This window comes from Phoxinus phoxinus, assembly GCF_949152265.1.
Source record: "Phoxinus phoxinus genome assembly, chromosome: 6".
Classification (NCBI taxonomy): domain Eukaryota; kingdom Metazoa; phylum Chordata; class Actinopteri; order Cypriniformes; family Leuciscidae; genus Phoxinus; species Phoxinus phoxinus.
In genome coordinates, this window is record NC_136881.1 from 37,445,950 (window position 1) to 37,468,106 (window position 22,157).

Below are 22,157 nucleotides of genomic sequence, written 5' to 3' on the forward strand. Positions count from 1 at the left end.
AAACTATTAATTGATTTCATACATCATCCGTCCGTCCGTCCGTCCACTATAGACATCAGGACTTAAATCATATTTATCAGGCATTTTGAGAGACACAACAAGTGAATAGGGAAAGAAATTTTATATCAATATTCTTATGAAATATTATTATGAAAACGTTGCCAATTATTACTCCCATTATTATTAGGCCTACACTTCTTTTTTCACAACATGTTGTTGGCCCAAGAACACATTAATATGCAAATTAGATGCAGAGTATATATTTTACTCACATATTACATAAAGTAAAATCTATTCATTCCATTATATATTTCATAACAATTGGTGAAAATCTTTTTAAATAGTTTGGTTAAAAAAATCCTGAAACCTAAAAATGTATTGGTGAATGTTAATTGGCAATGTTTTTGCCTATGTCAGTTCATGTCTTTTTTGATCATTTTTTTTAGTCCTGGTGTCCACTACACATAGCTAAACGAATAAAATATTTTTCCAAAAATGTTTTCCTCTCCATTTGATTCTTATGCACCAATAAACAGTGTAATGACATGAAAACTCACTGAATTAAAATAAAATTCTGGGTCTCAGGAGGATGTTACAGTTGCCACCTTTTTATTAAGACAATGAACCACTCGGGCACTTAATTTACCACAATCAGCTTCTTGTAAAAATCACTGTAACTCCAGCAGCTTTATTATTAGGCTACTATTTTATCACATTTAGTCATTAAAAACAAATCAGTCTCAGCTAAAATGTCCTTAACGAGTAAGTCAAAACACTTTTACACTAGTGTTGACCAGAATCAGGACGTTGTCTGTGTTCTGGGAACTGGGAAGGATGCGATAATGTGACTTTAACGCGAGTTTTGTGTGTGTGTGAGTGAGTAACTCACTCCTATGATCTTCTCATGTCACTGACTTCCTTCTTCAGAGGGGATCATTGAGAGATCAGGTAAGAGCTGGCCTGCTCTAACACACTTTAAATCATGTCAACACCGGCCATTTCATATGTTCCTGTCTTGTCGTGTTGTTTTCGGTTGTTGTCCGGAGGTTTCATCTGATGTTTTGCATTAATTGACGGGATTTCTCTCATTATACAGAGCTTGAAGGTTAGCACAGGCTAGTTAGCTTCAGTTTAACACACATCCCCCCGCACGCTAACATTACTACAGGTCTTTTAGAGGGTAAACGCGAATTTGAGCGGGTTATATTTGATTTATCGTCACGTAAGTGCTTAATTTACGGATATATTCGTGTTTTTGATTGTACCCGTCCATGTCTCGCGATAGCGCGTCAGTTTTATTAGCCGTTAGCTGAATTAGCCGTCAAAGTCATTTTACGTTTGCATTATGCATATGCTCATAAGAAACTGGATTTTTATTAAAACATTAAGAGTGTTTGTAATGTATTTCATAGCGGTGTTAATAAACTTTGTCGTGTTAAGGTCGTTTGGACTCGTAGTTTTGTGTGAATGACTCCTACACACAGGCCTCGTTTATCTAAACAAAGTTTAAACTAGCCCGAGATATGTTTGTGTTTATGTACTACGCTCCTAAACACTGTTGTTTAAAGGGGTTTGTTTTAATTCGTGTCCGTAAATTAAATGAAGTAGGTTCAGTGAGTGACACGTAGGCGAAACGAGCTCACTGACATATAGCCTAACACACGTTATTTGGCGAGATTTGGGGATGTGTTTCAAAAACTTAGGGTGCTGTCAACCCACACAGAACCCTTTAGGCAGCACAAAAATGCTGTCTAGGCGGGGAACAACACAAATTGGGTGTGTATGTAAACATTTTAGATGCCCTGGCATAGAGAAAGGCAGTGAGTTTGTCCATCTTGGTGTGAGTCACACAGTCATTTGTGTCAACTAACTCGTTTAACCCTTTGTGTTCAAACCAGACCCCTGTCAGACACTGTGAAGCCACGGGCTGTCGTGATGTCGGAGCCCAAAGCACCCATCCCGGCTCCTGGAGACACCTATAAAGGCTGGCTCTTTAAATGGACTAATTACATCAAGGGATACCAGAGACGATGGTTCGTCCTGAGCAATGGCTTGCTGTCTTACTACAGGTGAGTTTGTGACATGTTGGTGATTTATCAAACTCTAGAAGCCACATTTTTTTTTAAGCAAGTTTTGCTTCCGTCAGACAACAGGTCTCCCAATTTCTGATAGGAACGTCTGATGTCCTACTGAACCCTTTGTGATGCTGTCACGTGTTCTTTGGCCTTTCACCAATATCTGATAAGGTGCAAAGATGTAGATAGCGAAATTACTTGATATTCCATTCTTGGTATGGCAAGCATTGCTATTGCTAACATAAACCTCTAACCCTGAGTATTAAAGAGGACCTATTATGACCTTTTACAAAGATTAATCAAGGAGTTGTGCTGCCGTACCAGCAGGCGCAATGATATTACGCAGCGCCTGAAAATAGTCCCCAGTAATAAGTCTGTAATATCATTGCGCTGCTGGTACGGCAGCAGTTCCTTGATTATTATTACGCAGGAATGAGAGTATAGTTCCTAGTCATATTGGCCTAGAAAATCGCAACTTTTCATTTTCCGTCGGTCTTAGTAAACGATGTAACAACAGAAGAGTCTAGTTTTAAATAGGAAAAATATCGAAACACTTTGGTCATATTTTTGAGAGAGATGCTAACGGTCTAATCAAATTCAATGATCTATGCTAAGCTATGCTAAAAGTGCTACCGCCAGACCTGGAGATCGGCTGAATGGATTCGAAAACTGTAAAACTCGACTGTTTAACTCTAGGGGAGATGGAAAATGAGCCTATTTCCAAAAAAAGTGAAGTGTTCCTTTAAATTACAATTAGGTTTTTAGTGTACTCTTAAATGTAGTTTTTTTTTTTAACCCTGCAGTGACTAGTACTTTGCAGCCAATAAACTTATCAATGTTTTTTTTTTTTTTTCCTGCAGTAAAGCACATTCCACAATGCAGTCCTACTGTATATTTACTAGCCATAGAACACCAAATATAGAACATTTATTCAATGCGCTAATAATCCACAAGAAACTCATTAACGTGACCTCTAATTGACTGTCATAAAACTTTGAACGGCGGGCACTGACGTCAGGCTGAGGTGCCTCACGTGATCCAAGTTAGCCATTATGCTTTCTCCAATAATAAGAGATACAGACCCTCTCCTCTCCCTAATATAAGACCATCTCTGGTTACGCTCGGTTTAGTTCCCGTCTCTATGAAGCCCCTCCTTCTGAAAAGCACACTGTGCTCTGATTGGTCGGCTGGTCCAGTGTGTTGTGATTGGTCAACCTCTTTGAGCGAACTAATAACTAACCAGGCTTCGCCCCTTTATGTGCGTATGTCTTGGGCGGGAATTATTTAAATTAGGAATATTGTGACGTGTTTGTTCCCGGAAGAAAACTCAAGACTACAATGGGGGCGTTTCTTAGACTTTTATATGCTTTATGCGAACAAAACGCGCTAAAGAACGTTGAACATGAAAAAAAGCATAATAGGTCTTCTCTAGGCTTATGCACATAACCCGTCCCATATTGTTTGTGCTAAATTGAAGATGTCTCAAGTCATACAACTTCGAGCGATTGGATTTGTGGATGCTAAACAGGCCAAAAACCTCAACACCTTCTTCTCTGTGTCTGTAAGATGATGCCATTTTACATAATTAGATTTGAGTCGATCTAATGGTAAAGCTGCATTCATCTCATTGGGCTTTGTCAATTATTAATACTGCATGTGAGCGTGCAGGAGCGCCTGCGTGTGTGTGTGTGTGTGTTTGCTCGTGCGATCCTCACTGTTTGCTCAACAGTTTGAGATGAGAGGATAACACATTCTTTAAAATCCTCCCTCATGGTCTGATGTTTAACTCTGTAAATAACAATGACATAACAAGGTCCAATACCTCAACAGTTGGCTAATGAGCGTATGTTCACTATTTTTGCTTTCTTTTATTATGTTGTATTTGTTCATAAATACGGAAATGTAAATGTCATTAAATGAATGCTGTGTTAAAGCCCCGACAAAGCAAATAAAAAGGTCTGATTTACATTGAGATCGAGCTGAAAATGACTGTAAAGCGTGTGCCGCTGAATCATCCAATTTCACAAATACTGCAGGATTCACAGATATATGGTGAATTATCAGACATTTGATATTCTAACAGGAGCCAGATGCACCACAACTTTGATGCTTTACTGCCTTTTTGTGAATGGAAAGGCCTTTTTTTGTTTGTTTTTTAAGAAAGAAATTAGTACTTTCGCTTTTGGACTGTGGATGCTTTTAAACACGGACTTATACTCACCTTTTTAGTAGAGATTTTGTTTGATTTAAAAAAAAAATATCATTTTGTTTTCTAAACCGTAGCACTTTGGGATTTTGCTTAAATATAAAGTGTTTCAAATAAAATGTATTATTCTAATTACTTTTATTCAGCTGGAACTCATTAACTTGATTAAAAGTAACAGTAAAGACATTTATAATGTTACAAAAGATTTATATTTCAAGAAAATGCTGTTCCTCTGAACTTTCTATTCATCAAAGAATCCTGAATAAGTTTCCACAAAAAAACTTGATAATAGAAATGTTTCTTGAGCAGAAAATCATCATATTAGACTGATTTCTGAAAGATCATGTGACACTGAAGACTGGAGTAAGGATGCTGAAAATGAATTAAATCTTGTAAATAAAAACCATGCAATTTTTAGCAAATTTATTTATTTTCAATGTAGTAACTTTTGATAAATCTCAAATACTTCCAGTGTGAAATGTGTATTTAAAAGTTAAAGAGCATTTTGCACACTTTAGAAATGTTGAAGTTAAATGTTCGTCACACAATCTGTTACATGTGCATCGAATTTAAATACTAAATTTAAATTGAAACTGATTTTGTCCGTCGTTCAAAAAGAAAATACACTTACCAAAATAATTTTGTTTAGGGCATTATTAAGCACTGTCTCCATCATCAGGTTCTGATTTCTATAGTGAATATACATTTGTATAGCTGTGCACTACTCTAAAAATGTTAATCCGGCTAGAAATTGTTCTTTGTGATTGCAACGACTAAGCAATTCTTAAAATACGTTAATCACCATGAGTCAAACGTGTGGGAAGTCTGACGGTAGCATTACAGTGTAAATAAAAGGCTCAAGCACACATTGTCTTTTCTACCTCCACATGACTTTGATTGGCTGAGTGAGTTTGGGTCACGTGACCGTCTTAACAGGTCATCTCTGTTCAGGAGGCTCACACGCTCTACTTAAGGCTTGATTTCAGCACTTCCTCTGGCCCTGCAGGCAGTTCTCAACAGTGTGTGTGTGTGTGTGTAAGATGAGATCAGGAAATGTAGAGGGCGAGTAAGAGATTTCAGTTTCACAGGTTACAGGCTCTGGACACTCGTGCCTCTGTTAAATCGCCTGGCATCGGTCTTGTGCCATGTCGTGGACCGTCCAAACTGGTCTCGTCTCATTTTTTCCTGCTGAGCATGGAAAATCCTGAGAACTGGTGATTCATCAGTGTTGGAAAATTACAGTTAAAGATGGAAACTTTATTTATATGTCATATATTTGGTGCTGTTTACATGTGAGCGGCTTACCAGGATTACTACAACAGTGTTATTTTAGGATTACTTGTACACTATTAAAGTATTTATTACCGTTTTGAATTGGCTTATTATATTTTCAGTCTCAAACACTTATCAACTTAAATTATCATTATGAATATGAATTTAGTTTATTGAATATTTTGCAATAAACGTGTAATGTATAGCATTTTATATTTGTAATCAATGACTTACAGTTCATCGTTTTATACTGTACTGGTGTTTCTCTTTTGATTTATTTGTCCTGGAGCTGGTTGGATTGATTCATGTCTCAAATTTTTCTGAATATTTGCTAAGATCATAACATGGGGCTCTTTTTCAATCTGATATCAGATACTGCGATAACAGCGGTAACGTATCTTCTGTCACATAAATGCTCGGGAGTAAAAGAAACTCAAGCTGAAGCCATTTCTCGAATGCTTACCTTTCAGTGCTGATTCATGAATATTACATCAGATGCCGAAAAACAGCTGTCAGGGGGCTTTTGTTCAAGTTTTTGCTGGCAGAGTTTTAAAAGAGCTCATGAATTATCCTCTAACCTCGCAGAACCAGACTTTTGAGTATCGTTATCAAGTCAGAAACACATTTAGTCTTATCCTGTCATCCCTGGGGCCGCCGGAACATCATGTAAACCATTTTTACATCTAAAATTGTAACTATGACCAAATGAAGTGTTTCATCTTGAACACATCTCATCTCCATCCCTCTTGCTCTTCCAGGACCCAAGCGGAGATGGGTCACACGTGTCGGGGCACCATAAACCTGGCCACAGCCAATATCGCGGTGGAGGACTCGTGCAATTTCGTCATCTCTAATGGCGGCACGCAGACGTATCACCTGAAGGCCAGCTCAGAGGTGGAACGGCAGCGGTGGATCACCGCACTGGAGCTGGCCAAAGCCAAAGCTTTCCGCATGCAGGCCGAATCAGGTCAGTCACGCCCCTCACTCACACTGGGAATGCAACAGGAAACCACATCTGAGAATAGCTCAACACTGCACGCTCAATACAGTTTGCGGTTTCACAGTTTCTTCTTCTTCATTCTCTGCAGATGATTCTGGGGACGAGTCCAGTCCTCCTGCGGCAGGACAGGGGGGAGGCTCACGAAACTCAGAAGTGCAGTCCACGCTCCGGACCCTGGGCAGCAAAGTGGAGGATCTGAGCACATGCAACGACCTCATCGCCAAACACGGCTCTGCGCTTCAGCGGTCAGTCTTTCTCTACCAGTTTGGACACACTTGACTATTATTCAAGTACATAATAAGTATATAAATAATAATAAAAATACATATATATATTACACACACACACACACACACATACATAAATACATAGGTCTAGACACAGGGCTTGACATTAACACCTGCCAAATGGATGGATTTCAGCAGTGTAATGCAGTCACTCCTACTAGCCACTTTGGCTGGTTGAATTTTATATGTAATATATAAATTTTTCACTTGTAGTCTTAAAAACGAATCTGAAATAATATAATAAGTGCAATGTAGTGTTGTCAAAAATATAGATTTTTCTATACATATCAATACTGAAATATCTGAAACACGTCCAATACTCATTTTCTGCAGAATAGATACAGGTAAAGCTGCGCTTTCACACACAAACCCGCCTCCCCTCACTCACTCGGTTCATTTGCTCCGGATAAATATTGTCGGTGTTACAGAGCTTGTGGGATTGTGTGTATTGTGCATAATTTTACTGCTGATTTCTTGATCGCACCCAGGGTGTGGCACATGAAGCCGCCTGTCAGTACTAAATTTAGTTATTTTTCTTATCTTATTGCGCTTTAACAGTCAAATACATAGAAAATAATGTCAAAATGGTTTTGCCGAGTATTCACGTAAACACAGTCAGTTACGTTTTAAGTGAATGTAAACAGTTGAGAAAGAAAACGCATGTGTAACAGTATAATGGATCCGTGGGTCAGGTCTTAAAGTGCCAGTAGCCTAATATACCTTCTGCCAAATTATGAGATAATATAAAAAATATCTAAATGGCAGTTTTCCCTCATGGTATCGATGCCAAAAAAATAAAATTTCACTCAAAGATTTGGTCTTTGTGCTCATAAAGTGTCTGTGACGTTCAATTTGTTTATTCTTGTGTTTTCTTTCAGGTCCTTGTCTGAGCTGGAGGGAGTTCGTCTGGAAGGACAGACGAGTGAAAAGATTCGTCAGGTGACGGAGCGAGCCACGCTCTTCCGCATCACCTCCAACGCCATGATCAACGTAAGGCAACCAGGCAATATATTTGCTTTAGGGAATTTGCTTTGTGGTTGTCCGTTTCACACACAGAAACCACTCTGTTAAACGTATTCTTAACGATTCTCTAACAATCTGATACCCAGGCCTGCCGGGACTTCCTATCGTTGGCTCAGGCTCACAGTAAGCGTTGGCAGAAAGCCCTGCAGGCCGAGAGAGAGCAGAGAGTCCGACTGGAGGAAACACTGGAGCAGCTCGCCAAACAACACAACCATCTGGAGAGAGCCTTTAGAGGAGCGACTGTACTGCCTCCTTCCCAGAGCAACCCTGCCATAGACAACAAAGGTACAGAGTCACTGACACAGAAAGACTTGGGGCTACACAATATAATATGTAGACTAATATATACACACAGCTTGCTACCGCATTGTCTTGAGTAGTGTCACACAACAATGAGAAGACAACTAGTGATGTCTGACTCCAAAACGAATGTCCCTTATGAGCAAATCCTTTAGAATGAATCAGTCCGTTTGAGTCAGCCTCACAAAACACAGGGTTTTTCAGTAAATTAACAGATTAATATTTAATCTTTTTCATTTATTTGCACAAATATAAAACTATATGGTAGTTAACAGCGATATTTACCTAAATATACACTACCGCTCAAACGTTTGGAGTCAGATGTTTCTTTCTCTTTCTCTTCCAAGGCTGTTTTTATTTGATCAAAACTACAGTAAAAAACGTAATCTTGTTACACGTATATTTAAAATAGATTTTTAAAATGTAATTTATTCCTGTGATCAAACCTGAATTTTTAGCATCATTACTTCAGTCTTTAGTGTCACATGATCCTCCAGAAATCATTCTAATATGATGACTTGATGCTCAAGAAACATTTATGATTATTATCAATGTTGAAAACAGTTGTGCTGCTTAATATTTCTGTGGAAACTGATTTTTTTCAATATTATTTGATGACTAGAAAGTTCAAAACAACAGCATTTCTTTGAAATCGAAATCTTTTATTAAATTTTAAATGTCTGTACTGTCACATTTGATCAATTTAAGACATCCTTGCTGAATAAAAATATTGATTCCTTTTTAAAAAGATATTTAATGACTCGCGGAATAACTGAACAATGTTTGGGTGATACAAATCCCCCAAATTCATTGAATACATTTGAATACATGAGTCATTGAATACATTTTTTAAAACAATTTATTTATTTTTTACATTTAATAATTTACAATTAGGAAAATTATTAAAATGCATATTAGCCAATTAAAAATGTCGATGTAATCTTTGCGATGCTTGCAGTATTGAATATTTTATATATCACCCAGATAGATGAAATCCTGATAACTCTTAACACTCATAGCTATACATTTGGATATGACATAGAGATTTCCTAAATACATTATACTTCTTGCATTATCCGTCCTGTAGGCTCAGCTCCAGTAAAGGGCGACGCCAGTGACGAGGACGATGAGAACGAATTCTTCGACGCGTGCGAGGACGTTCAAGAGTTTATCACCGTTCCTGCAGACCCCAAATATCACAGGTCTTTATTTACTCCCTCGCTCCTGTCGTTTACTCTCATCACTCTCTGTCCTTTAACTCGCTTCTCATATAAGTGTTACTTGACCTAAGTGTGTGTCCTATGCCTTCCCTTCCCCTTCCTCCTCTCTCTCACACACTCTGGCTCTCTCATACGCTCTTTCCATTTCTCTCAGGAGATCTGGCAGCAACGTCAGCGGAATCAGTAGCGAGATGGGAATGGACGACGGGACGACGTCGGTAAGGCGTTATGTTTATATATGGTGTTTATGTATTCGGTTTCTTGTGCAGTCTAGATATATATAAAAAAAACTAGTAGCTGTTTCCATCCAAAGTTAACTTATGCGCAAAATTGCAATAACGCATAAAACATTTGCGAATAAAGCACCATTTCCGTCCCATGTGTTCAACAGAAAAAAAATCTTCACTTCCTGGGAAATTGGGGGAAAATATCTGTAATAAAAACGGATGTTGCTACAATTAGGGAAGCCATTGTGGCTCCTTTTTCGTATGTCATAAATGACTAGCAGCTCAGAGCGCGCAGACGTTATCTAGCGTTCGGAGGCGGATGCCTGATGTTTAGGAACGCAATCATGTGAGACAGTTCTAGCAGGTAATTATACTAAATCATTTTGATGACAGAATTTGGCAACATTTGAGATGCTGTGCAATGAAATTGGATAACTGGACTAACCAGTGGACCAATCACATCCTCTGTTGAGGCAAAGTCGCGTGAGTTTTTTGTTCCACATTAATGGATGTTTCCATCTACACAACGTAATCGCATCCGACGTTAGTCTATGCACGACGTCTTATCGGATAAAAAAAAAAATCCACCTCAATTGAGTGCATGCGTTTTTTTTTTATGCACATTTTTTTAATTTATCCGCATCTTGGTGTTTCCATTCCAGCTTTTTTTTAATGCAATATGCTAAAATTTGCATAAAAATAGGTCGAGAAAAAGTAGCCGTTGACATCTGAAGTTCATGTTTGAACCGTTTTTTTCCATCTCTCACAGCTAGACGAGCAGTCTGTGGCATCCAATCCCGAGTCTCCTCAGTCCCAGGAGGTGGTGCCTATGAGGAAGAGACGGTCCCGAATCCCAGATAAACCGAATTACTCTCTCAATCTGTGGAGCATCATGAAGAACTGCATCGGAAAAGAACTCTCCAAAATCCCTATGCCTGTACGCTCATCCGTATCTTTATGAGAATCCCGAACAGCCCAGATTTATGGCAGTGCTTTCAACACATCCTTCTTTTCCCAGGTGAACTTCAACGAGCCCCTGTCCATGCTTCAGCGTCTCTCAGAGGATCTCGAGTACTACGAGCTGCTGGACCGGGGGGCCAAGTGCCATAACTCTCTGGAGCAGATGTGCTACGTGGCAGCTTTCACCGTTTCCTCATACTCCACTACAGTTCACCGCACGGGCAAACCCTTCAACCCTCTGCTGGGAGAGACGTTCGAGCTGGACCGAGCCCAGGAGAGCGGCTACAGATCCCTCTGTGAGCAGGTGAGGGGACATCAGCCTTTGCTTATCCTGAGATAGAGGAAGAGCTTATTGAAATGAAGCGAGTTGAGTTTGAAACCTAATCTGTTCTCCTTCCTGTCTCTCACTTCAGGTAAGCCATCACCCTCCGGCTGCGGCTCATCACGCAATCTCCGAGCGAGGCTGGACCCTGAGACAGGAGATTGCCCTGGCCAGCAAGTTCAGGGGAAAATATCTCTCCATTATGCCCCTGGGTAACTATTGGTGCTATTTTGGACCTTATCACCATGTTTAAGGTTTAAAGTAGCATATGCAGCTTTAATTTAAGACGGAAGAGTTTTTTCTCACTAGTTCTTTTTCTTTAAGTCCCTGTAAAGTCAAATTTAAGTATGTGTTCTGAGTTTGTCACACCACCGAAAAATGTGTTATTAGTCACCCAGCCAAATTTGAATGATAAAAAAAAAACGGCAAGTAAATAAAATAAGCTATCAAAATCTTGAAAAATGAGCAGTAGTCTCAGCTCTCAAACGCTGGCGGCGTGTCCGCTGGCTGCGCTGAAACCACGCCCACTCCTGGGAAAGCTGCAGTCGTCACACGTTACTGTGGACTACCTACTATAATTATAACATAATAAGCACAAGGCAACTTAATTTACACTCATTGGTGGGCACGCACTGCCGATGATGGCACGAAATGTAGGCGCGACGTGAGGATGAAGGCCGAGCCGGGAGATAGTCGGTTCGGCCCCATTCACCAGTGACAGCGGATTATCAGTGAATCCCAGTTGTCTCAGATGAAAGTTTATAAATCTATCCCGTGTAAAATGCTCACTACAGAGGCGGGTTTTGGCGGCGATCCTCAGCTGTCCATCAAGGTGGCTCTTCACAAAATGAATCCACCTCTTCTTGATGTGATCGTTTTTCGGAAATTTAAATGAGGACCCCAATCTGTTTTGTACGTGATCGCATCCAGGTAGTACGCATTTCCGTGACGAAGGCATAGCTAGCTAGCAAATTGTAGGCTGTAGTAACTAATAGTACTACTGACAGTAACTCGCGATTGAGCGGCAAACTGATGTGACTGTGCTCTATTGTTAGGGGAGGGGCCAGCCTCAGGGGCTCCAGTGCGTCATCAAGTTGGGGCGTGTCCAGTTAATTAACCGACAAAATGAAGTGTGGAATATTGGACACATCATGCACTCAACTATCGCAGCTTTAATTATGAAGCAGAGGCTAACAGACTCCAATGATGAATGACAAAATAACCATATAAAATGTATACACTACACGGTTGAGTGTATAAGTGCATAGTGTGCTATTTGGGACACAAGTTCATTTGAAGAGATGGATATTTGAATGTCTTATGCTTCCATGTATGTCTTCAAGCAAGAGTTTGTGAGCTCATTTTGAATCGCTTGTATGTTTCTCCAGGTTCTATTCATTGTATCTTTGAGAAGAGTAGCAATCACTACAGCTGGAAGAAAGTCACAACCACAGTTCACAATATAATCGTCGGGAAACTCTGGATAGATCAGGTTGAGAACACAGTCTACTTATTTATGCATAATATATTTTCATATTCTCAGCATCAGTCCGGCTGATTTGTATGTCTGTTACAAAATCAACTGATGGTCTTGTCAGTGGATAATGATGTTGAAATCTGTCATTTAAATTATGTACATAAATCATCATCCTGTTTTTTTTTGTTGTTGCATGTACATTTTTATTTTACAAATGTTGCCCTTAAATTGCAATATCTATAGTGTGGCTTTTAATTTTATACATAAGCTCAGTTGTCTTTCTCTGGATTCAGTCAGGAGAAATAGACATTGTGAACCACAAAACAGGCGACCGCTGTCATCTCAAATTCGCCCCGTACAGCTACTTCTCCAGAGACGTGGCCAGAAAGGTGAGTCAGCATCTGCAGACGTGTCAGCTTTGTCCGCTTTCATTCGTTCATGTTTATATCCTTCTCTAATTCATGTCTGCTTTCACTTCCTCCTCGTGAAATGCCTCTCTCTGTAGGTCACGGGGGTTGTGACGGATAAAGATGGGAAAGCGCACTTCGTTCTGTCTGGGACGTGGGACGAGAAGATGGAATACTCTCGTGTGATGCAGAGCACCAGAGGCGGGGAGAACGGCGCCGAAGGACGACAGAAAACCGTCTATCAGACGCTCAAAGCCAAAGAGCTGTGGAAGAAGACTCCGCTGCCGTAAGACTTTCCCCAACACGTGCAATTAAAGAGATACTCGGTTGAGCTCATTCAACAGCATTTGTCCCTACAAACTCAAATCTGGGTTACAGTGAGGCACTAATGATGGGACTGAATCGTGCCGATTCATAAACATACAATTTATGATTCAAAAGTATAGCCACAAGATGTAAAAAACATAAAAGTTATGAAGTTATGTCCAATTCTACAGCTTTGCTGTCGACAATGTAATGACATTAAACCAAAAATCCTTAAAATTATAATATACACAATTTAACAGAACATTGATCAGGGATGTGATTTCTATCTATTTATATTGATGTCTGCGTTTCCCATATGAATTCTGTAAATCTGAGAGGGAAAAAAGGCTATTTTCAAATGCATCCCGACAGAACTGCACAAGCTTCTGAAATTCTGCTCCACACAAACTCTTCTCTGCAAGCGCTGTGAACGTGGATCACTTATGTGCATTTGAACACGCAACACGGGACACATTTCTAATGAGCATCGTTTATAAATCTGTTGTCAAAAACAGAGAAACTTTAAGGTTAGAAATGAAGACTCTTGTTGTGTAATTTTACTGTTATTCAGTCAAATAAATGATCATTATTAGTATTATAATACTGCTTTTCAATTTTACAGTACAGTAGAATTGCAACAGTAAAATTTAAAATAAAAAAATACAAATACTTTGAATTATTATTATTATTCAAGTCAAATTTAAAGGAAAAACGGGTTTTTATTTCATGCATGTAAATGCTTTTATAAAAGCTTCACCTTTCTGCCTTAAAATCCATAAAAAAATTGGCCCCATTCACTTTCATGTGTCTCACACTAACCTTCACTTTTTTTTCTCTTTTTTTTCACAACATTTTTGTGGTAATAAACATGCCTGACAGTTGTGCTTAACTTGAGTGTTGAGCACGCATTATTCCTTTAACGAATATTTCTAAGAATACATGGCCGGACTACAAAGTAACACCGCCATTGGCTAATTAATATTCGTGTGTAGTTGCAGCCTTGGCTTAGTATTTAGTGCATGTCACATTGACACATCGAGTTGTGATGCTCAAGTTTGAGTCTCTCTCGCTCTCTCTCTCTCTCTCTACCTCTACTGTGAATGCAGGGATGGAGCTGAAAACATGTACTACTTCTCAACCCTGGCGTTGACGTTGAACGAGCCGGAGGAGGGCGTTGCCCCCACAGACAGCAGGAGGCGTCCCGACCAGCGTATGATGGAGCAGGGCCGCTGGGAGGAGGCCAACGCTGAGAAACAACGTCTGGAGGAGAAGCAGCGCACCGTCCGCCGAGAGAGAGAGCGAGAGGCCAACCGCTCCGCCAGCCCTTCAGAAGAGGGTAAAGAGCCAGCAGCAGACGCGGGTAAAGTATCCTTTTATTTATCGTTCTACACGTCTCTCCTCGTTCCTTCCGCCTTCTCGGCGTCTCGCGTTCACCCCCGTGTGACTCTCTCTGTCTCTCCCTCAAGCTCTCATTGAGGACTCAATATCTGACTCGCCACTAAAAAGCAAGTACTCCTGTTCTACTTCGTTTTCCCTGTATCTTTCTCTTTTTTAATTGTCATTTTCTGGATTTTCTCCCATCTCACACAAACACACACTGTAATAGTGCTTATTTGCATATTATTAAAGTGGTAGTTCACCTAAAGATGAATATTTTGTCATCTTGTTCCAAATACGTATGACTTCTTCTTTCTTCCGTGGAGATTTTCCATATAATCAATGAAAGGGACTCGGGCTATTGAGCTTCAAACAGTGTTATTTTAGTATCAATAATATACTATTATTGCATGTGTTTATATTTTGAATTAGTTTTGGATTTTTATTAAGGCTGTCAAAAGATTAATCGCATCCAAAATAAAAGTTTGTGTTTACATAATATATGTGTGTGTACTGTGTATAATTATTTATATATATAAAAACACACACAATCATGTATATATTTAAGAAAAATTTGTTATTTATATATAAAATATTTATATATAATATAAATTATATAAATGTATATACAGTATATAAATGCAAATATTTCTTACATATATACATGAATGTGTGTGTATTTATATATATAAATAATTATACACAGTACACACACATATAATATGTAAACACAAACTTTTATTTTGGATGCGATTAATCGCAATTAATCTTTTGACATCCCTAATTTTTATATATTATTTAAAAAAATGTATCTTTATTTTCCATTTTAGTACGTTTTTTAAATTATTTTTAAGTTTAGTTTAAGTTTTTTATTCGAGGTTTCTTTGATCATTTTAGTTATTTTTATTTAGGTGAGTTATATTTAGTAAATAGGTTATTTTAGTAAATTATTTGTAATTTAGTACTTCAAATTATACTAAGTGAAATATGGAAATGTTGTCTTGCAACCAACTGAAATAAGTTTAATTTTTTAACATTTTCAGTTAGCATTATTTTATTTGAATTATCATACATTTTTTGTAAAACTTTTTTTTGTTAACGAAAAATGACACAAGTAAACTATTTTTTAATACTTTTTTCTTTAAAAATGTACTCTTGCGTATAAAAGAAAAGGTCATACTGAGGTATGAAGCGACATGAGGGTGAGTAAATGGTGACAGGATTTTTATTTTGAGTGAACTATTCCTTTAATAGGAGCACTTTCCCCGCCTCCATTATGCCATTCACTCATTGTATTCTTTCTTTTTTTGTTTTTGTCTTAATTTGCACCCCCTTTTTTAATTTTCGGCTGCTCGTCTCTCAACTCTGATCAGCTGAAGAAGTCGAGATTGCCAGTGAGCCGTCTGAGACCACTTACAAAAGCAAGTACCATCCCATCCCTCTCCCTAATCAATCTGTTTCTCACCTTTATCATCCAATCATCTTCATTTTCCATCTATCCCTCCATCAGCTGACATGGATGAAACTTTCTCCGATCTTTCGCTATCAAGCAAGTAGCAAAATCAACACAAACCATTGCTGCGTAGTGTCGTTTAGGCTGTTTTCACACTCCGTTCGATTGCTTAGTTTTGTTTCAATTTCTTTCCTTGCATCATGCATATTTAAAGGGGGCCTATTATGCTTTTTTACATGTTCAATGTTCTTTAGTGTGTAATGTTGCTGTTTGAATATGAAAAAGGTCTGAGTTACAAAGTCACTCCGACAGGAATTATTCTCTCCATTATTCTCTCCATTGTAGTCTTGAGTTTGCTTTCGGGAACAAACACGTCACAATATTCCTCATTTAAATTAGGGATGCACCCAATCCAGGATTCGGATTCGGCCGAATACTGGGTTTTTTAAAGGGGTTTTGGTTTCCGCCGAACCTTAGATTTTTTTTCCACCTAACCGAATCCTAGGCTTGCAATACGCGCGCTACGATGGTCGACGTCACGCTGCCGTTATAGCAGAGGCCAGACAGACTCATGGAGGTGATTGGCATCTTACAACTCGCACTTTATTCCCCAATCGAACTCCTGTAACTGTCTGTCACACGTTCTACCATCCACAGCGTTACTTAATAAGATAAAAATGAGCATCAAACAGAAATAACCCGCATACATGGGGTATCAAGGCGCATACAATACAGACTGCAGATGGTTCAACAGGGAGCGCGCAGCTCTTAAAGGGGCCACACCTTATTTCCACTCGTTACAGTAGTGGACCGTTCGAATGTCGTTGGCTGTGAGAAAGTGAAAGTGTTGTTTAGCAGTACTTTCAGTCAAAAGAAGGCAATTCAAGTCGAGCTACATGTTCAATTTGCAATGACGATTTGTCTCGTGGTGGCAAGGACCCTAAACAATATAGAACATCACCGCTGTTAAAATGCATAATGTTGCTTATTCTTTTTATTTTTTACAGTTAAAATAAAATAAAAAATCCACTGCTGTGGACGTTGTTTACTACATTGATGTGTTTACTGTGTTAATGGACTCAGGATGGGAGTAGGATTCGGTTTCGGATTCGGCAGAATCTTAACCAATGGATTCGGTACTTGGCCGAACCCCAAAAATCTGGATTCGGTGCATCCCTAATTTAAATAATTCCCACTCAAGGCATACGCAAATAAATGGGGTGAGGCCTGGTTGAGTTAGTACTGTGGTTGAGTTAGTACTGTGTTAAACTTGTGGTTATGGTAAAGAGCGGGACATTTCCCAAACACGCTCGAAGCGCTTGACCAATCACAACACACTTTTCCAGCTGACCAATCAGAGGACAGTGTTTTTCAGAAGGAGGGGCTTCATAGAGACAGGAACTAAACAGAGCGTTACTGACAGACCGGGAAGAGAGGAGCTGCAACATGTGAAAGATAATGTGTTTTTGAACAGTCAAGCATGAAAACTTATTCTACTAGAGCAGGGGTAGGGAACGTCGGTCCTGGAGAGCCATAGCCCTGGAGAGCCAACCCTGATAAAAACTCACCTGATTGTAGCCTTAATGATCCTAAAGACATTGATTAGCTGGTTCAGGTGTGTTTGATTAGGGTTGGAACTAAACTCTGCAGGGCTATGGCTCTCCAGGACTGACGTTCCCTACCCCTGTACTAGAGCCCAAAAACAAAACCAAGACTTTGTAAAATAGCATAATAGGTCTTTAAACAAGCACTTGGAATCAGTTCCATGATGCAGACATTTAACTTCCACTAGAGGGCAGTGTGAGTGCATAAACTGCAGCAGTATAGACGAGACTAAAGTCAGTGTTGAAGTTCATTCCCCATTAATCTTTCATTTCTTCAGTTCACACCTCCGGTGCATGCTAACATGTCTCTCACTCCTCTTCTCTTTGCCTGCATCCCTCCATCTTCAACTTCAGCTGAAACACTGCACGGCTCGCATCCACCGGCGTACTCAAGCAAGTACCACACAGTTCACGTAGATCGTTCGCAATTTGTTAGAGCTGCATGTTTAAAGGGGTCAGATCATACAAAGCAGAAGTCAGGAGGAAAACATTCATGATGTAGTTCATCTTAGTATTCTCAATATTCCTTATTTTGTTGTTGCTAACAACACAAGAACCACAGTTTGTGTTAATATATTCATATGATCCTTTTACAAGCACAAAGTTTATACACTGATAAACTGTATTATCTCATAAAGCAGCACACATTACACACACCCATATTATTTCACACACATTATAAAATGGCAGTCGTGTGGTCAGACTTTGACCGTTTGTGAGCACTGTCTCACTTTCTGCTCTTTCTCGCTCTAGTGGAGGGTCCTTTTGGAGCTCCGGTCAAAAGCAAGTAACATCCACCCAAACCCTTGCACCCCTCCATCTCTCTCCTCTAACAGAGCTGGGCAGTGTGAGCGAGCAGAAAACTGGAGTTGAACCGTTTCATTTTGCACATGCCACTCGCATCAAGTGTGAACGTGGATCGTTTCCAATATATGCACACCTATGTGGTCTTTAAAAAAATATTATTAATAATAATAAATATCCAAAGAAAATGTAATTCAGCTTTTTTTTATATATATATATTATATATATATATATATATTATATATATATATATATATATATATATATATATATATATATATATATATATAATATTAAAAAATGTTTAGATAAACATTAATGTTATATTCTTATGTAGTTATATTCATATAATTATTAATTTATGCATGTGTAACAGAACTTAATTTATTTGTATATATACATCTATTATATTTTATAATTATTGTAATATTTAAATGTTAAAAAAGTAATACAAATATATTACATATAATATTTGTCTATATATACATATGTAAAATATATTATAATTGTTTTATAAAAAATAAATATATATATATATATATGTATATATTTCTCTATAATGAAGTATGCTTAATTGGTAAAGTATATTATGGTATTGTGCATAAATTAGCATTACATGATTGTGTAATGTATATCAAATTTTTGTGTGCAATGTCCATCAAAAAAAAAAAAGAAACGCTTTTATATATTATAAAATGTTATACGTTATATATCCTACAATTGCTATAATATAAAATTGTCCTGTATAACGTGGACCATGACACACTTTGTTGGTCATACCGCCCACCTCTAAACTCCACCACTATTTGTTTCCCTCTTCGCTTTATTTTTTCCTCTTCTATTGACCATGTGCTTTTCTTAGCTCCTGTTTATCAGCCTGTTGTGTAAACGTAGAGTGCGAGATGTGTTGAATCCGAGATTGTAGGTGATCGTGTATGTTTAGACCTGATAGTTTAGTCGACGTTTGTCTTGTAAGCTCCTAGCTACACTTGTTCTGCAGAAAAGACTGTTGAGGAACTTGCACACTCATGTACCTTCTGTTCTTTAACTAAGTGACTGTTTGTTTGCTTTTGCATGTCCGTGTTCGATCAGGCGGTCATCAGGACAACTACAAGGCGATGTGGTTCGAGCGGCGCGTCGACCCCGCGACAGGAGAGCCCACGCACATCTACACAGGGGGATATTGGGAGGCCAAGGATCAGGGCAGCTGGGACTCCTGCCCGGATATCTTCTGATCCCGATCACGCACATGCCCCACAACACCCTCACTCCCCCCTCGCCCAGAAAAACAAACAAACGAACGAACGAAAGCTCAGTCAGCTGCCCCCCTTCTCTTTCTGTATTGTAGTACATCAAGACACACGTTCTCTCTCTCGCCAGCCGTGCTGTACTCAGTGGACAATAAGGGACACCCAAATGGTTCGGGAACGCTCTCCCAACACCATCCACTGTGTGTCGCTCTCGATTCCTCGTGGTCACGGGATTATTAAACCATAGGGTTCATGGATCAGTAAACGCTAGCATTAGAAAAACACCCCCCGCTCCACACGTCTTCCTCTGGCTGTGGACGTCACCCTTCTCAAACATCCCGGGGATATGGAGGCCTGTTTGCTCACGTGTGTGTGTGTGTGTGTGTGAAATAACGAATGTGTGAGTGAGTTTAGAGAAGCGCTGTAGTGCTCATTGTTTGTGTGAGAGACGTAGTTTAAGAGCTCGCCTTGGTTTGTGGATTTTAAAGGAATAGTTTGCATAAATATGAAAGATCTGTCATTGCTTACTCGCGGCCTGGTTTTGGCAGCACATGCAGCTCTTTTGTCAAGCACCAAAAAAAACACATGGTAAAAGTATCACGATTTGTGAAGCTATATATCCCAAGTCTTCTGAATCTATATACGATGCGAGGAATTCGACTGGCACACTAATCACGACGTGGCGTTTGGAGGCAGTGACCGTCAAATCATTGATGGGAAGATTATCATTGAATAGCAATGTCTCTTCCTCACAATATGCTATCGAAATACTTGAAATAATGAAATATAAGTCATGCATCACTTTTATGGTGCGTTTGAGTCGTAATTTTTGGTATTTTTGACAGCCTACGAACTGTTTTACAGAAAAAGTCAGCAAAATATGGGTTTTTGCGAGTAATAACGGCAATTTTCATCATTTTTGCATGAACTATTCCTTTGAAATCAATCACACTTGGATTGTCCTCATTAGAAGCTGAGAGGACTGTCATTCTGATATTACTAACACCTGCTAAAATGACTTAAACTGACAAATGAATTGTCCAGTGTGTTATTAACCTCCAGAACAGCACATCTGTCGATCCTCACGGGGGATTGCGCTGGTCTTTCTAGGAGAAAAGCACAGATGTAGCCAGAGGAACACGTTGCACTGCTGAAACCGACAGGTCGCTGTGATGTTGTGCACATGTATGTTGGTGTTCCCTTTTTTAGCCTGCTCACAGATGCATTATGGGACCGTGGTGAAGAAAAACGGTGTCCACAAACTGAGGCGTGTGAATGTGTGTGTGAGTGTTTTCAAATGGGCTTGTGAGGTCAAGGGAGAACTCTCAAACTACTGTGTGTGTGTGTGTGTGATCATGAGTAATGTATTTGGGGTTTGTTGTATATTCCAGTGAAACAAAAAAGAAACTTTTTTATTTTCAAGTGTACTTAAACACATGCGTGGGGGAAAACAGCAAGAATACAGCGATGCAAAAACATTGCAGATATTTGTGTATATATATATATCACATAATGAAGTAAAATATTCATACTAATAATACCAATTCTTCTAATGCTGATACTGACAGCTAGAGTTATAATGATGGTAATTTTGATGTAGTTTGAGGGTTCAACACAATTATTTTGACTTTTATCTGTTGTTTTTTGTCTGTTTGACATGGGAAGTGACGGTGCATCGGTTTCCTCATTCGTTTGCTCAGTGTCCTTGAATGGTTCCAGACTGATGGAAATTTTATATATATGTACATCTATCCCATCATCGTCCTATTCACCGCGAGATTTACTGCTGTTTGTAATAATTACAGATTATATTTTCTTTGTTTGCAGTCTCTTTTTATTTCTACAACTGTCGTCATTTGCTTTCTTTTCTTTGACTGTCATTCCTGAAGTTTTGGTTGTTCCTTGTCCTGTCCGTGTTGTCCCTCTCTCTTGGCCTCTGATCATTGTGTTACGGCACAGCATTGCTCTTGACTGTCGTCATGATGATGGTGATGATGATGATAATAAAAGCTGGTTTGAAAAGGAAACGGTCAAACACAACATTCTGTCACGCCTGTCATTATGAAGCTTCACCCTTTTGCATATTTTGATCATGAATGAATCCAGTTGTTGGACTAAGTTTCGGGTTCCTGACTTCGGCTCTGGAGGAGCGCCACCCTTTTTTACAGAAAAAAAACACGTTTTCCTCCTCAAGATATGCAGCTGAACAGGCTTCTCATGCCTGGAGGTTTGGTGTGTTTGTTTTTTGCTAGTACTTCATTGGCTAAATATTAATAGATATTCATTAGTTTGGTTTTTGTCTTGAGAAATGTGTACACTAAGAAGTATAATATATAAATCATTTAATTATAAGGATTAGTACCAATGGAAAACTGCCTAGACATTCAAATGGAAACCCGCCATATTCTCTATAAAAATTCATTTGAATTAATTGCGACTGTCTGGAAAAGTTATTTTTTTCACTGAAATTCCTCATATTAGTTTAAATAAATGTTTAATCTGTTCATATAAAGCATATCAAAGCAGTAAATGAGTAAAATATACTTGCCCGACACTGTCTATGTAATGTGTCATGGTAAAATGCTTA

General features: G+C 38.9%; 1 protein-coding gene across 15 annotated transcripts; it reads left to right on the forward strand.

Annotated features, from left to right (window-relative positions):
- The first annotated feature begins 791 nt into the window (after nucleotides 1-791).
- Nucleotides 792-21,610, forward strand: osbp (oxysterol binding protein). Of its 15 annotated transcripts, none has more exons than XM_079616968.1 (21): nucleotides 820-948; nucleotides 1,899-2,069; nucleotides 6,312-6,520; nucleotides 6,642-6,798; nucleotides 7,719-7,830; nucleotides 7,950-8,148; nucleotides 9,251-9,365; nucleotides 9,538-9,601; nucleotides 10,380-10,547; nucleotides 10,629-10,874; nucleotides 10,984-11,104; nucleotides 12,281-12,384; nucleotides 12,663-12,758; nucleotides 12,875-13,062; nucleotides 14,189-14,442; nucleotides 14,549-14,587; nucleotides 15,833-15,880; nucleotides 15,970-16,008; nucleotides 17,871-17,909; nucleotides 18,270-18,299; nucleotides 19,413-21,610. In XM_079616968.1, exons 2-21 carry the CDS (start codon nucleotides 1,936-1,938, stop codon nucleotides 19,553-19,555), a joined length of 2,505 nt encoding a protein of 834 aa, XP_079473094.1. In that variant the 5' UTR covers nucleotides 820-948; nucleotides 1,899-1,935; the 3' UTR covers nucleotides 19,556-21,610. The 15 variants fall into 15 exon arrangements, with proteins under 15 accessions (XP_079473098.1, XP_079473094.1, XP_079473101.1 ...); XM_079616975.1 differs by having other exon boundaries at nucleotides 9,541-9,601; XM_079616978.1 differs by lacking the exon at nucleotides 15,970-16,008.
- The last annotated feature ends 547 nt before the right edge of the window (nucleotides 21,611-22,157 follow it).